Raw genomic sequence first — 15,432 nt, 5'->3', positions numbered from 1 at the left:
GGGCTGCAGGCCACATGGAGAGTATTTACTGAGCTCCGCACTTCCACGCCACAAGTTCACCTGCCTGGAGGTAATTAGGATTCCGATAACAGTACCCAGAGCAGAGGAACTAGAAAGAGCAGCAAAGTACAGAGAGCAGCAGAGGAAGCCAACGGGCACAAGTGGGACTCGGCACCCATCAAACCGAGCCTATGTGCAAAGTCTTCCGAGCAGTTCCTAACTCTGCAATATCAGACTGTCAAAAACCTTGACTGACCATTTGCTAGCTATGCTTCAAGTAAAAAAATCAACATACTTAAAATACTCAAACTGCAGATCTCTAGTCGATTGTACGGAACAAGATTTCAGGTTAAAAACTATTAAGAGATATACTCAGAACATGAACTTCCTGAAAATCATCCTATAGTTTATTGCCTACTACAGACCTTGATATGTTTTGTAGAAATTTAAGCAGACACCTAGAAATAAAAAAGCTCTTCACAAAATAAATAAAATTGACATCCCTGCAGAATATCAGTCCTTGCCATCTCCACTATGGCCTCTTGATTAAACCTTGTTTCAGTATCAATATATAACAAGAGAAATTTTGTAATTCCCCTTTTAATTTGGTAGCATTAGTGAGAAACCAAGAGGTTCCCCCCAATTTTTTTTCCATAATCAAAACAGTGCGAGATTGTACAATGTTCCTTTACTCAACTGTTTAATGTTATTATGCAACTGAGAATTACCATAGTACTTAGGCATGAAAAGGAACAAATTATATTTACCTTTTTGAACTTCCACTCTAAAACCTGCCTTATTTTATAGTCTCCTCTCTACGTGCATGGTTACTTGATTAAAGTCTATGCAGTATTTCAAATACATATATTTTAAAATGGATGACTGTAAAAACTTTTCCTTGAGCCAATTACTAGAAAGGTTCTGAAAATTGAAAAGGTTTCCAATCTCACACAATTTTTAATCTTTTAAGACCCTGCATTTCAAAACAAGATGAAATCAAATATCCTCCTTCAGAAGAAAGGGGCTGCATGTGTATATGCACATACCACCATATACAAGTAATTCAGGAACTTGCTTTAAGACAAATAAAAGCTGAACTTCAGCATCGCCCTGTCCTCGCTTGAATCATCATCTCTTCTCTGAACTGCACTCAGTCAGAACTGATGAAACTATATCAATTCTGGAAAAACCAAATACAACTATTTATATGTATGATATACATTATATATAATTTATAGCTTATATTACATACTGTAAAAGAATATTTTGTACTATATAAATGACACGAGTTCTCATACACACAACTATCACTGACAAAAAACAGAAAAACATGTTCAAGAAACATGTCTCAAAAATGTCATCTACTACTCTAAAAGATTTTCACAGTATGCTACTATCACACAAGAAAAGAGATTATTACACTATAATACATATATCCACACACATTTTCAAATTCAAATAAAAGACTTGAGATCTTTTAATACTTAAAAGCAGTACTGTTCAGGAAGTGAGTACATGCTTGTGTGCTTCCCTTCAGATCACTTCATCTAAGCCAAAATCCCTGCAAAATTCTTTTTGCCAACTTAAATGCATTGCAGAGTCAGCAGTTTTACAGCACTGTGTAACCACTGAAACCATTTTACATTTCAATTCTTTGCCAAGAAGTTAGTTTAGAAGATTTTTTTCTAGTGTTAAGTATTTTCATTAAATAGAGTTCAAACAGATAACTAAAATTCATTTTTACTGAAAATGCTCGTACTTATGTTGTAGTTACACACATACTAAAAAAGCTATAAATTGTACTACCTTAGAATGCCTTAGAATGCACTAGAATTAGCCCAGTATTGGAGCATGAGCAAGCAACGCAGGCTCATGCAGGCTTCTGCTACGCTTTATGGGAACAAAACACTTATTACAGCAACCTCATTTGGGCAAACTGAAGCATCATTTAAGATCCACATTATGACAAGGACATGCTGCTTGACATGTATTTTCTCTACTGCAATTCCTCTGTACTTGCTGCAGACTGGTCAGTTATTTTCCCCTTCACAGGCTCCAGTCTCACTTCCACAGGTGTCCCCTGGCTGGGCTGCCCGCTGCTCCCAGCAGTGCCCAGCACCACACTGCTAAGTGTCAGCGATCTTAGTTCTTCCTCATTGAGATAGTAATTTAATATAGCACGTGAAGTTACTCCTAAACTGCAAAGAACGGGCAGCTAAAAACCCCACACATTCATTTTGGCCCTATTCGACACTGGAACTGTACTAAACAAACACCCACACATCTGGCCAACTAATAACATAAGGGGTAATGAAAAGTTATTCATCTGTAACAGAGAAGCAAAGCCACTGGAAAATCTGACTTGAAAAACGGATTGTTGTGATGTACTAGTGGACAACTCCACAGTAACGTTTAAATAATACTTTCTTAAAGAACATTTTGCCATGCAATTGTTCTCCCTTAATCAGCAGGTCAATAGCAGTCAGTAAACTGAAGCTTCTAAATTGGAAATTGCTGCCAGTCACTCAGTTGCCTCAAGGTGTACTACGTACAGTATTAGTGATTTCAGTCATCTTGATTAAAAATACAATACGCATCTGTACAATTACAGCTGAAGCAAGCAACAGTTCAGGAAAGATTTAAAATTCTTCTTACTGACACAGAGAGCACAGAGAAAAGGTATTATCAACTATTCATGAATCATTAGAAATTTACATAGTTTCAAAAAGTTGTGTAATTTCTCCCCATTCCAGCTGCAGCAAGGCTCTTACAGGTCTTCAATACCAGGTCAAATCTCCCAACTAATTTCAAACCAGAAAGACCATTTAACTAGACATTCCTCCAAAGCCCTTTTTCCCCCTCCTGTTATCAGCCAATATATCTATGAATAGTAAGAGTCTCCTGCAGTAATCATGATTCGTTTGCTCTGTTTAAATCTCTAGGCCTTAATTACAAGATTATGAGAGAATCTATCTAAATGACCATCAGGCAAATTAAACATGACAGCTAAGAGAAAAACATCCAGATATAAACACATCTCTATCTTGTAGCCTACGTCTACAACAAGTCAGAGACATCTGAAGAATTGCTGACGAATTTTAACAGTGCAATTTTCCATTCTCCTTCCCATCACATACATTACAAGATATTTTGCTCTCAGACCAATGTGCTCAACCAAAGTTCACAAAAGCTAGACTAAAGTAACAACCATGACAATTCTTCTGATCGGCTTTGAAAGATGATCATTAGATCATTAAGTTCACATGCTGCAAGATACTCAAGTTACAAAAAGCAATGGTTTACATTCTTCTCATGAGGAAGTTCAGCAGAAATGTAACCAAGTTCTCAAAATCCTGTTTATTTTCCAGTATTAAAGACGTTAAGCATTGAAGAAATGCATGTGGACTTTGTGCTATTTATATAAACTGGATACAAAGTGAATATCGTGTACATATTTAACTACTCAATATAACCAGTCGCTTACCAGAAAGATGTAACAAATGCCACATCATATATTGAACAAAACATATAAACACCCTGGGGCTACCATGATCTACTTGTAGGGAAGTTGTTCGTTGCCCTTTCATTTTCAGTATCATCACAAAGGGAGAAGGCAGTTCTAGACATCTCCTTTTCAAAGACAAGAAAAAATAAAATATTTCTTTAGAAAATATAGCACCCACTTCTTTCAGATGGACATTCCTGATAGTTTTGACTTTAAAGTGGCTCCAATCTCAGCTTTATTTTTTCATTAATTGCAACTGTGACAGTCTGGTTGGAGCAGATGGCTATGGCACTTAGACCAAGAAATTGTTCATCAAGGAACTACCACAAAGACTTCCTCCTTTCCGGCCATTTAGGAAGAGGAAACAGAATATTACAACTTAACTGAAAGTACACAGGGAAGAGTAAGGAGGCAGCATGTATGCTTAAGAAACGCCAAATTTTGGTCCATTGGCCACATGGTCTCAGAAGCCTGAAGCATTTCCAGACTCATGCCACTGATCATTTTGTACAGATACTTCCACAAATGCTTATGAGAACGGTTCAACAGTTCAAAACTTTTTTCCTCCTCATCAGTATCATTTCTGATGACATATTCAAATATTTACAGTAACGATACTATACTGGTATGACTGACTAACCGTCCAGCATTAGATTTAACATTTGACTACACACTGCAAGCAACAACTACCCTCCTGCTCACAGTTCTTCATAATGGCCTTTACAGCTGCAGTAGCTCAGCTTGATCCATACCCATTCAAGGCAGGGACTACAGACAATTACTAACTGCTTGGGGAAGCTGCAAAAATGGTTCTTCCAGTTCCTGGAGCAGACTGAAAGTCTAACAGGTCCTGCTTAAAAATGAAGCACTGAATTTAGAAAAAAAGATGACCTTCTTTCCATTAGCTAAAGAAACCTCAAGAATTAGCAGCTTCCTAACCTGTTCCTTGGGGTAGGGACATATATCAGGATCAAATACCTTTCACATGTTGACTTCTTGTATCTGTGGAAAATCTTGTACTTATGGCAGAAATGTCATAGTCCAAAGCAACCATCAGCAGAACAGTGCCCCAATCCAGTCCCAATTTCATACATACTTTACCTTACAGGGCTAAGTTTCTTGATGCTAAAAGCCTGAAAGCAACCTCCACTCTATAAAAAACAAATCATAATTTCTGGTCAACACTAGCTGTCTGAAGATGAGCATTATGCTCTTTTGTTAATAATTCAAAGGTAGAAATTTAATACCTTATTTGCTATGTAATAGTTGCTTTGAGCAAAGACAAACGTCTCAATCTGTGGGAATCTTTTCCCTGAATGCAAATTTCTTCTCGGAGCAGTCCCGAACAACCCAGGCTTGTTGCCCCAACACCTCAAACCGCTCCCCCACCTCCTCAACACCAACTTGTCTGACTGGGCAGGAGTTGGTGCATGCAGCACATCAGGCACAGCAACATGTGCTGGCTAGCCAGCCCGCTGCCGCCCTTTAACATGGATTAAGAACCAAGGCAGAGCTGCATTTTCCTCTGGGGGGAAAAGCAGAAGGGAGAGAAGCTAAAAGGACAGATGAATCCATTCAAATCTGTTTCTCCTCCACCATTTTTCATGAAGCTTGAAATAAACTGACTGAAACTGCCTAACACAAAAGCAGAAGGTCAGAGAGCAGAGAAGGACAAACTACATAAGCCCTATCATGCTAACAACTCAGACATAATATGATAGTCCAACTAACTTGAAGTTCAGGTTAGTTTCTTTTCTTTCCAGCAATTCTTAACAAATGAAGAAGCTTACTTCTTAACTGAAGTAAGCTCCAGGTTACACAGGAAAAACCTACAACCCTCACTCCAAATCATGCTGAACAAGAGCTTTGGGACCTTGATTTCTATACAGCTTGCTTTCAGCACTACAAGCAAGATAATTAAATCATTATACATAAGATACACACCTACTAGATGTGGTTTCTTTTGGGACTAACCACAAACACAGCTTACTGAGAACACCTATGCAGGTAAAGTTACTCATAGACAAGAAAGTCTGGAGAAGTAGAACGGTGCCAACTTCACAGCCCTCTTTTCCTATTCATTTCTCATTCTTCTTCAAATATACATTCAATCTTACCTAACTATGCACTATATTACCTATACACCAGCACATATAGAATGTGGGAAACTAGCAGGCATAAACATTTGCTAAGCAAAACAAGAATATTACAGAATATTCAGAATATTACTCTTGAGATTAGCTTCATGATTGACAATCAGTAAAATACCTGATATCATAGAATCCTCAAAACCATAGCTATGGTTATAGAGTTGTAAACAATTATGGTTCTTTACTCTTTGAAGAAAAATGAGTTCCTATCACATGCAGCCAGATAGGCAGTTTTCTTCTTGACACATTAAATTGTCCTTTTTGGAAAAGACCTCCACAGAAAATAATGAAGTGGCAAGATGCACTTCACTGACATCCTGGATCCGTTTTCCTGAAGAGTTTGCTTTTCTTGTTTCCTTTCTGTAATTCATAATATCAAAATTCTGAGGTAATCTTTACAGAAAGCCTGAATTTATTATATAGCAATATTATGTGTGAAATGAGTCCTCTATTCCATTACACTTTTTCATTGCAGGTAGCATAGCTATTCTTGTGAATATTTAACTTGTGAGATAGAGAGTACCTTTTCTTTCTTTAATCACCTAGATTACCAGGTAACAATAGAGCCTTTCATTTTGGTAATGCAGTTTTCAACATCTGTAATAAGCCATTATTTTAATTCCATAAACCTAACAGATTAATCTCTACAGAGCTGCATGCAACCTGTGCTAGTATCTGTGAATCAATTAGTCACTGCATGGTCAACAGTTTCTCTCATTTATCAAAGTATAACTAAATATCAGCACTATATCACACTTCTGGCTAAAAATGTTTTAGAAAGATAATAACATAATAGAAATCTAGAAGCAAAATACAGATAGTTCATTATATGGTGTCTTGGATGTTCCCTTTAATGTGGGTAAATGGGGGATTTTTAAATCTTACACATAAATTGAAATAGAAATTTTATATGCAGGTGCTGATAGGATGACTTCCTCCTTTCACACAGAAATGCTCCACCTGAGGTGAGAATTTGTGCAATATCAACCCACCTGTGAGAAAAGTTGGCATAAAGTTGGCATAAAGCAAGATGCTTTGACTTTAAGTTGGTGTGAACACAGGCATTGCTGCTAACTATGGTGAAATCCTGTACTGAAAAGTTTGTGGTTTTTTACATTAGATTCAGAAATGAAAATATCAACTAGTAGTTCAAACTTTAGAAACAATTTCTTTTTCATGCATTTTGTAACATTTTGGGAGCTTGAATCTGAAATTTTCCTTACCAACTGCTTTCTATTTCTCCACATGCTCTGGCCAGTTTATAGGATAACCAGGGTGTTTTTGCTTTTAGAAAAGCAAACAATGGTTGTGAATACAAAGTTTTTTCAATTTTTTAAACACAAGAAGCCAAGGTGGAGTTAAAAGTTTGACCTTCCAAAATTAACTGTTCATTCTACAAGCCCACAGTGATCGACGGAATGATTTTTAAAGTGTAAATTCTGAAAAAGGATTGAGAATCACTCATGTTTTGAAAGGGAAAGCTTTAGATCACAAAAAAAAGAATTTCACAAGCTTTACATGTGGACATAAAAATACTTAACTAATAAAACTTCTTCATAATACTTATAATTGAGAAGGTTTTATGATAGATTCAGTGATGAAAAGTCTTTTTTTGTTTGTTTGGGTTTTTGGGTTTTTTTTGCAAGATATATGGTTGTGTTTCCCTCACATCAAACCATTAGGTTCCCCCAACATTTTCTTGTATACTGTTATTTTAGCAAACCAGCCTAAAGAATTACTTTTAAACTCTATCTTAAACTTGTCCCAATTTTGAATAGTCCCCAAGGAGTAACAGTAATTAAAAAAGAACATTCGAAGCACTACCCTGTTAATGCCAAAGCGGAACTAAGAACTATCCTAGTAGGCTGAACATGGGCTAAGCACGGAGCAGGAAAATTCTGTCTGGCACGACAGAACATCTTAGAAGAGGAAGATTTAGCAGAAACAAGAGAAGATGACTTGTGGATAACTCCAACTACCAATATAGTCAACAGTACTGCCACCTAAATAAACCCTTTTATTACTGAAATCCTACAGGCATAAAGTTTCTGGCAGACCTGCTATCAGTTTCTTAATGCTCCATGACAGCTACAGCACAGCTGCAGTTCTTTTTCATCATGACTGCTGCCAGCTGTCTCCTGGACAGCCAAATCCACAGACCTCATTCAGTTTTCTCCCAACATGTGCCCCATTTTTAGGCAGAAAATGAACTAAACTGAAATTCTTCTAGACTTAAATGAGTGATATTAAACAACCCTGAAGGAAGACAGATAAGATTACTCAAGTCCAACTACTCTGTCCATGTCACTCACTGATAAGCGCAAACTACAAGTTCTAAAACAACTTGAAAGGAAGATTCAGGCAAGTCTTGTCAGCAAATTAAATTCAAGGGGAAGCAAACTTGCATCTGAAGTTGAAACTTAACTCTAAAGACAGGGCTTCCCCACCCACATAATCAGGACACAAAGACATTGCAGACATTCACTCCAGCACTATCAGCTGAGTTAGTAAGGAATGGTCCTGATGCCATGAATTATCTTCTGTTCTAAGCAACCATTTTCTCTGAGTTACTCAATTCACTTACTACTCTGAGCAACTAGATTCTGGATATTGGGTCGTGAGGCAGTTAAGCACACTGGTATACCTCATTCCTGCACTGCATAAGCCAATTTATTAAGCATTTTCCACTTTGACCTGCTACTGCTGAATGCACAAGCAGCAAGTGAAAACTGAGGATGTTAAAAACTAGCTAGAAATGTAGCATTTGTTAACCACTTTGCTGAATCTCTCAAAACAGTTCATAACCGAGCAGCAGACAAGAGCTAAATTTTTCCTGCAGTCAAGAGCAAAAGCACTTGCAGAACAAAAGCTGGTTTGAATACCTGTACATAGTAACAATGGACCGCACGCAGAACAGTTTTCACAACTAAGTGTACAGAAAAAAATATTTAAGAAACTTGCATTATGTGAAATTATCTTTTTCTTAAAATTACTCAAAACACTGCCTAAATAGCAACTCAAAAGCTGTAATAGGCAACACCACAATATAACAGAAATGGATATCACTCTTAATACTTCTCTTTACTTGGAAGTAACATTTTAGGCTGTCCTATTTTCTTCTACTTCACAGCAAACAAAGCATTATTTTCAAGAAACAAAGCTCTTAGACTTAAAGCATTACATTCTCAAAATTCTTCTCAACTAAAGGTATTATTTACCTCAATATCAGGCATTAAGTCATAATATTTTGTATGCCATAAACAGGAACGAGGGGTACACTCCAGAGATCACTTCTAAGCCAGTCCCACAGCCCGAGAGCAGTCTCAGATGAGCTGAGCAGACATACTAGAGTAAATCCTCCAGTGATGACAGTTACACAACTCAGTAGGAGGGTACAGTAAGAAAAAGAGACAGTAAATAGCCAAGTGTCTCTGCATCCATAGGTGAAACAGGAGTTGCAAGAATAAGGAAGTTACAGGTATTCAAACGGAACATACCTATATAATAGCTATATAACACCTACACAATTAGATTTTTATGTGCATGAAACTTTCGTTTTAATTTCCACTAAAAAAGAAACTACGTTCATTTTATCTACAGCTAAAACAAATATTGTAATAAATCAGTTTAAAAAAGCTTTTTTAAACTATCATTCATAAATATCACTATAAGGTTGTGGTTTTTCTATTAAAGCATTTGTGAATATGCATTTAATGTCAAAACTTACTTGGATTTGTGCCTTGTGGAGTGAGACAAACTTTCTTTTAACAGGGTATTTCATAAAAATGAAATTATTGCTCTATCATCTCAATACAAGTTATTTTCTCTTTCAAAAATGGTATCTCTAGTAACTTTTTGTATTTTTGCTTGGTACGAATTACTAGTTTAATAGTTTTCAAATGAAGCAACTTACCTTTTAGCTATCGAACTCTTCTTTGACAGTATCTGTTATCTAATAATAACTATTAATATCTTCGAAAATTCTTACTATTCTGAGTTACCTGAACTACTGTCTGAATTACCTAAGGTTTACTAATGGACATATTTCAGATACTAAGTCTCGATCAAGCAATATTAAGGTAAGATGAGAGGCCTTCTACATTAAATGCATCTCAAGGTGTTTAAAATGAACTTGTTCCAAGCACCATCTGAAGGCGCACGCACACGTGTGTGTCCATAAGCCATACCATTCTAAACAGAAGACCCAAATCCTCAATTGCATTACGAGCTGGCACAACTTAAAAATACTAAACCGTAGCTCAAATGAGTTGAAGTTGCATCACCTTGATTTTAACATATTAAGCAGCTGGCATTGAGGCAAGATTACACCTTTGGAGCAAAATGAGCAGGCTAGACTGATGCTCCCACTTTGCCCATAGCCATGCTAAGTCATAGTTTTCACCTTATCTTAAGAATTAAGGCATAATGATGACACATGCTATCAGGAAGTCATGAAATCTAAATTATGCAAGAAATACTCAGCAGTAGCACACAGAAGAGCATATTAAAATGAGCTAGCAGGCACCTGCATAAACATCAGTACCAATACAGCCTCATTTCCTGTATCTAAACATCATGCCTTGTGTTTGGGTTCACTCACACATACAGTACATTTAACCATAGGAAATCACACACAAAGAAACAAAGTTGTTATTACTCAGACTCTTCTTCCCCACCTCTTGAAATCAATACCATTATATCCCTCCACTTCTGAAAGATGGCTTTATAACTCCAAATTTTACTTAATGGTGATTGTAATAAAGAAGCCTTTGAGTACTTAAGTTTATGCTGGGCAGCTGTATTAATATCTCTAATTGCTTAGTGTTTTGACTAATGTTTTCGGAGAACATTTTTACTTATTTTCGTTAAGTTTACCTGCAAGAATAAAAGCTGCATAATCTCATTAACAAGTATCATTAACACTAGAAGTTCAAAATAAGCCCCATCACTGAAATTAAAATCTTTTGTTTCCTCACCCTTATTTAACACCTCTCCTAGGGATGTTACACAGATTCAGTCTAATTTGATTTCTGAAGCGCAAAATTTTGTAGTGGGTTTTTACCCTTCATTTGACTAGCTGCAAAATGCTCATTAGAATAAATTCACCAAGGGCATCATCAGATCAGGATCCACCATTGTCCATCATTCTATTTCTGACTTACAGTCAGCAGGAAGTACTTGGAGAAAGCATGCAAGAATATTCCTTCAGTTGACTGTTCTTTAAGTAACTTATCTATATCCAGAGAGACCATATATATTTACACTATACATACTTCTTTGAAAAGAGTTCTAGAATTTAAATAGGCATCAAATAAACAAGTATTTCCCCTTCTAAAAATTATATATTATTTCTGACAATACCAGAGGCAGGAAGCAGCAATGAAAATGCTGCAGCCAGGTCCTCCTGGCCGTTTGTGCATTATCACATTTTCTCTTCAAAGGCTCAAATATTTTCTCTACCAAAATGAAAAACAGTGCTCTAACCAGGCTCTCCTACGAGGAAACCATTTCATTCTAACACCCCCTCGGATGCATTCTCTCATCCAGAGCCAACAAAACTCATTACTGTTTCATGTCCTCATAAATATTGAAGCAGCAACTTTTTCAACATCTTATGAAAACAGAAATCATACCTAAAATTTTAAGTTTGATTTCTAGGGTGAATGCAGATAATATCTAGAAGTAAACTTCAGAGACTCCATGAACAATAAAATAACTTGAACAGCAAGAGGGGCAAAATGGAAACCATAGAGCCTACCTTTTTTTTCCTGTCAGATTACAGTTTTGTCAACTTTTCTTCTTGCATTACAACACTAACCTCACGCTATTTAGTATCTTGTCTACTGTATTATAAGCAAACAAGTCCACTCAAATTTCTGATCCCAGGGATAAGTTACCTATACTTCAGACTTCAAAGTTACGTAAGTTCTTCTCATTAAAGCTCATTATGATAATCTAGAGCAAGTTAGTAGGTGTCATCTTCACGGTCCGCCCAATTTTAGGAGTTGCAGTTTAATCAGCCCATTACATGAAAACTTGTAATGATATAATGGCACCTGATCTTGTCCAAAAACAACTTCAACAAAATTAGTCCAATTCAACACTATAGGAGTTGTTCATTTTCATTCAAAATGAAAAAGATATAATAAGACGACACTCTGGGGTCTGAAAATACTTCCTACTAGAAGGCTAACAGATGTCTGAAGATTTTTGCATAGACCTTAATTAAAAATAAGAGTTAATTAGAATACATACACACACACTTCTGCACAAAAGTCCAAAGCACCCACTTTTTTTCACACAAATCACTAGGACAGGCAGTAATTTTTATCCCCCTTGACCCACATGAAAGAGAAAGTACCTTAAGAACATAACATTTTATTATTAAGCAAACCTTCACTCTTTTTGATACTCCATATTTAAGAGACATGAAGGCAATGAAATCAGAACAAGCTTAAGGAAAAAATTACTCCATTCTATTCCAAGTCAGCTAACATGCTATGCTGAATTTAAAGCATGATATCTGAATTTGCAGACACAAGGAATAGAATACAAAGGAACCCAGACCAAGGCATAAGATGCATTTTTTTAATTTGCAGTTATAGTTTTAAAACAGAATGAAAGTTAAGCTGCCCCAAGGTTTGATTAGAATATTTATCCAATCCCAGAAATTACTAATCCTAAACACAGGCAAGTGAAATTAGAAGGCAACAAGATTAGACATTTGGGTAAACGTACCTGCAGTTATGAGTTTAGCACTGCTGCCTTTGCATTCTCCATCTTCCACATGTTTGCTTGTGCTCTTTTCTTTCAAGTCAGGAACAGCATCAAAAGATACGCACTTGCTGGACACGATGTTTTCTCCACTGTCTGGCTGATTAATTCTGCTATTAGCTTCAAGTAGAGGAGTCAAGTCCTCAGACTGAGCAGCTTCACTGGGTTCCAGCTGAGAGGAGCTTTTAGCCTGTGACACATTCTTTGAAGACACAGGAAGAGATTCTTCATCACTGTCAAATCCAAATGGATCCTCTGTTACCTCGTCTTCAACTTTGGGTTTTTTAGGAACTTCAGCAATATCTGCTTTGACATGGGGCCTCTTCTGTCCTAATTTGGCCATGAAGGTGGTTTCTCCCCATTTCGTACTAAGGGTGGTCCGTTTGTTGGAAAACACTTCATCAAACTTTGAACTGCCGTTTCCTCCTTTCCTGCTGTAGGTCTTTCCAAATCGGGATGTCATTTTGGCTCCTGTTTCATATTCTCTGTTGGAGAGGAAAGAAAAAAACATAATTTTACTAACGCTTTAGGGCAAATGATTATATTCTGACCGCTTACTGGATCTATGAACACCAGACATTTACATTTCACATTAGCAAAATATAGATCAGACTAACTGAATTTACATGTGAAATCATCATCTGTTAACATTTTCCACTACAGGTTTTGTATCTGTCAACTAAACCTGCAATTCAGCTACTTGCGCATTTGTAAAATAAAGATATTGCACATTGAACCCATAACCAGCAGGTGCTATGAATGTGCTATTTTTGCTGTGTGCTTTCTTTCAGCTTTATAACTCCAAGTATAGACAGCAATGCTTTTGCAAAACATCAGCAGAAAACAAAACAGCATTTTTACCACATTCGAACATGTAGCACTCTGCTAAAATCCACTAACACAGTAATATTTTTCTAAAGCTCCATAATTAAAAAGAAAGGAACTGTGAAAATATTCCAACTTGATAAAGATGTTTTAAAACAAATTCATCATAAACAACACGGACAACTTCACCTCATGCTCTTAAAAGCTCAGGCTTACTCAGTGAGCGTATTACTTGGCAATATGCCGTAGTTTATGCATTTGCACAGTCACAGCCCAGACCAAGACATAACGATCCCCCATGAGTGGGTTCATTTTGGTGAAGAGACAGGAACAGACGTTTCCAAATCAGTTTCAAAGAACATGAAGGACCAACACCTACTGCAGACAAGCACAAACTATCACTGTTTACTGGCTGCTATAACTGGTGCCCAGTTCAGAGCTCGCTCTGTCAGAAGAATAGTTTAAATATAAACAGATTAAGTAGGAACACATTTAAGCAGTTCCCGTGGCATTTTCCACTGCCGCTTTTGTTTGATTCAAGAACGGAGACAAACTTTTTTTTTTTTTTAAATGCCAAGAGAAACATTTCTACTAGTGGACAAATAACAATATACAACATACAGTTTGTACATCTACTTTGAGGAACAAAATCTATCATTTACTTTTTTTATTTTCAGCCCCAACAGGAATAGGAAATTGGGTTATTCATTTTTATATTTAGTATGACTCTAATGAAACAAATCTTTCGTCTGAAAATAGTTTCCATGCTGAAAAAGTCAGTTAGGATAAAGAAGGGAAAAAAGATATTTCTTTAAGCTACAAAAACAAAGAAACACAATTTTTAAAGTCCCAAATATCATCATCTACAGTGAAACACATTTAAAAGGTTCAAAATCTTTTTAAAAAAAACTCATCATCACACATCTATTGGAGAAAACTAGAAAACTGTTTTTAATTCCTCTGAATGGCTGTTGCACTGCCTTTCTTTCATATTTTAGTGTTAATCCTGCTACAGGCTCTTTCCCAGTCTGCAGTACTGGACAAAAAGCCAGACCGTTTCCAGCAGTGTCCTTCTACCATGTCAGCCTGGCAAGACTGCCTCACTAATCGTAGCCTCCTTCCATCAGACCAGGCCAAGCTTCGCTTATAAGACAAACCAAGCAATTCAGAGTCATCTCTGGGCACAGGTAAGCTAAAACGCGAGTTCTGGAAGTGGAGCAGGCAGGTGGTGGCGCGGTGCTGAACATCCAGAAGCCCCGCACTGGGCACAAGTGACCTCTGAGGCAGCCCAGCAGACGGACGGTAAAGGCACATGCTGCCTACGCACGCGTCGCGACAGGACTCTGCTGCAAAGCACCATCTTGTGAGGAGCTTCTCACTGCTGCTCAGAATTAAGTTCAACAGCACCTGCCACTAGGAGAGCTCTTCTCCTCCTGCCCTTGTTCCCAAAGAATTACCCACCTACTCTGTGGCACTTCAACCCGGTGGCCAAACTACTGCTCTCGCTCTCTTCTATGAGCTCTAATTTCCTATCTTCCACCTAGGAGTGGAAACTCTACTCTCCTCACGTATTTTAAATCAACAACAAAATAAACCACACTAGTTTTAGTTTGCTACTTGAAAATGCTTCAAACAGAAACTAAAATTTCATAATAGGCCCATTTTGACAGCGATAAAAAATACACAAGCTATTTAATAACATATAAATTTATATGCAACTCCTGTCAGGGGAAAAAAAAAATTATTCACCCCCTGACAAGCACATTTTCTTCTCCTAAACCCAAACTTAACTATTTCCAACAGTTCGCATTTTCAGCAACTATCAAAATAATGGTAGGTTTAAGCCATGACTTGCACTGTTCCACAGCTGAAAACACTCCCTTTTCGGCAAGTAGGGGTCCCCAGGCGAGACTGCCCTGCTCCCAAGGTTAAAACCCAAAACCGTCCCTCAAAGCCGGGGGAGCCGCCGAGGGGGATTATTCCCCACGGCGCCGGTTCCTTCCCGCTTCTCGCTGCTCGCGGATTCGCCGCCTCGGGCCCCGCGGGGGGCGCGCGGGGCCGGGCCGGGCCCCGGGAGGCGCCTCGCCCGCCCGCGCCGGCCCGCTTACATAACCGGCGGCAGGAAAATAGGTTAGTGCGCGGGAGGCGGCGGGGCCGCGGCCCCAGCGCCGCGCTGAC

The 15,432-nt window shown here is 37.8% G+C and overlaps 1 protein-coding gene across 2 annotated transcripts in view; it reads right to left on the bottom strand.

The window, feature by feature from the left end:
• WAPL (WAPL cohesin release factor) overlaps positions 1-15,432 on the bottom strand; it is a 71,713-nt gene that overhangs the window by 40,739 nt on the left and 15,542 nt on the right. Inside the window, exons 1-2 of one of the 2 annotated variants that reach the window (XM_026043093.1) lie at positions 15,046-15,173; positions 12,394-12,914 (exon numbers count right to left, since the gene is read on the bottom strand). In XM_026043093.1, coding sequence (XP_025898878.1) covers positions 12,394-12,892 — 499 coding nt within the window. In that variant the 5' untranslated portion in view covers positions 12,893-12,914; positions 15,046-15,173. Of the gene's footprint in view, positions 1-12,393; positions 12,915-15,045; positions 15,174-15,432 lie in introns of those variants that run through there. The other variant, XM_026043092.1, reaches the window with a different exon arrangement.

This window comes from Nothoprocta perdicaria, unplaced genomic scaffold (assembly GCF_003342845.1).
Source record: "Nothoprocta perdicaria isolate Ctin4 unplaced genomic scaffold, notPer1 scaffold_32, whole genome shotgun sequence".
NCBI lineage: Eukaryota > Metazoa > Chordata > Aves > Tinamiformes > Tinamidae > Nothoprocta > Nothoprocta perdicaria.
This window is presented reverse-complemented; position numbering and strand designations above follow the sequence as displayed.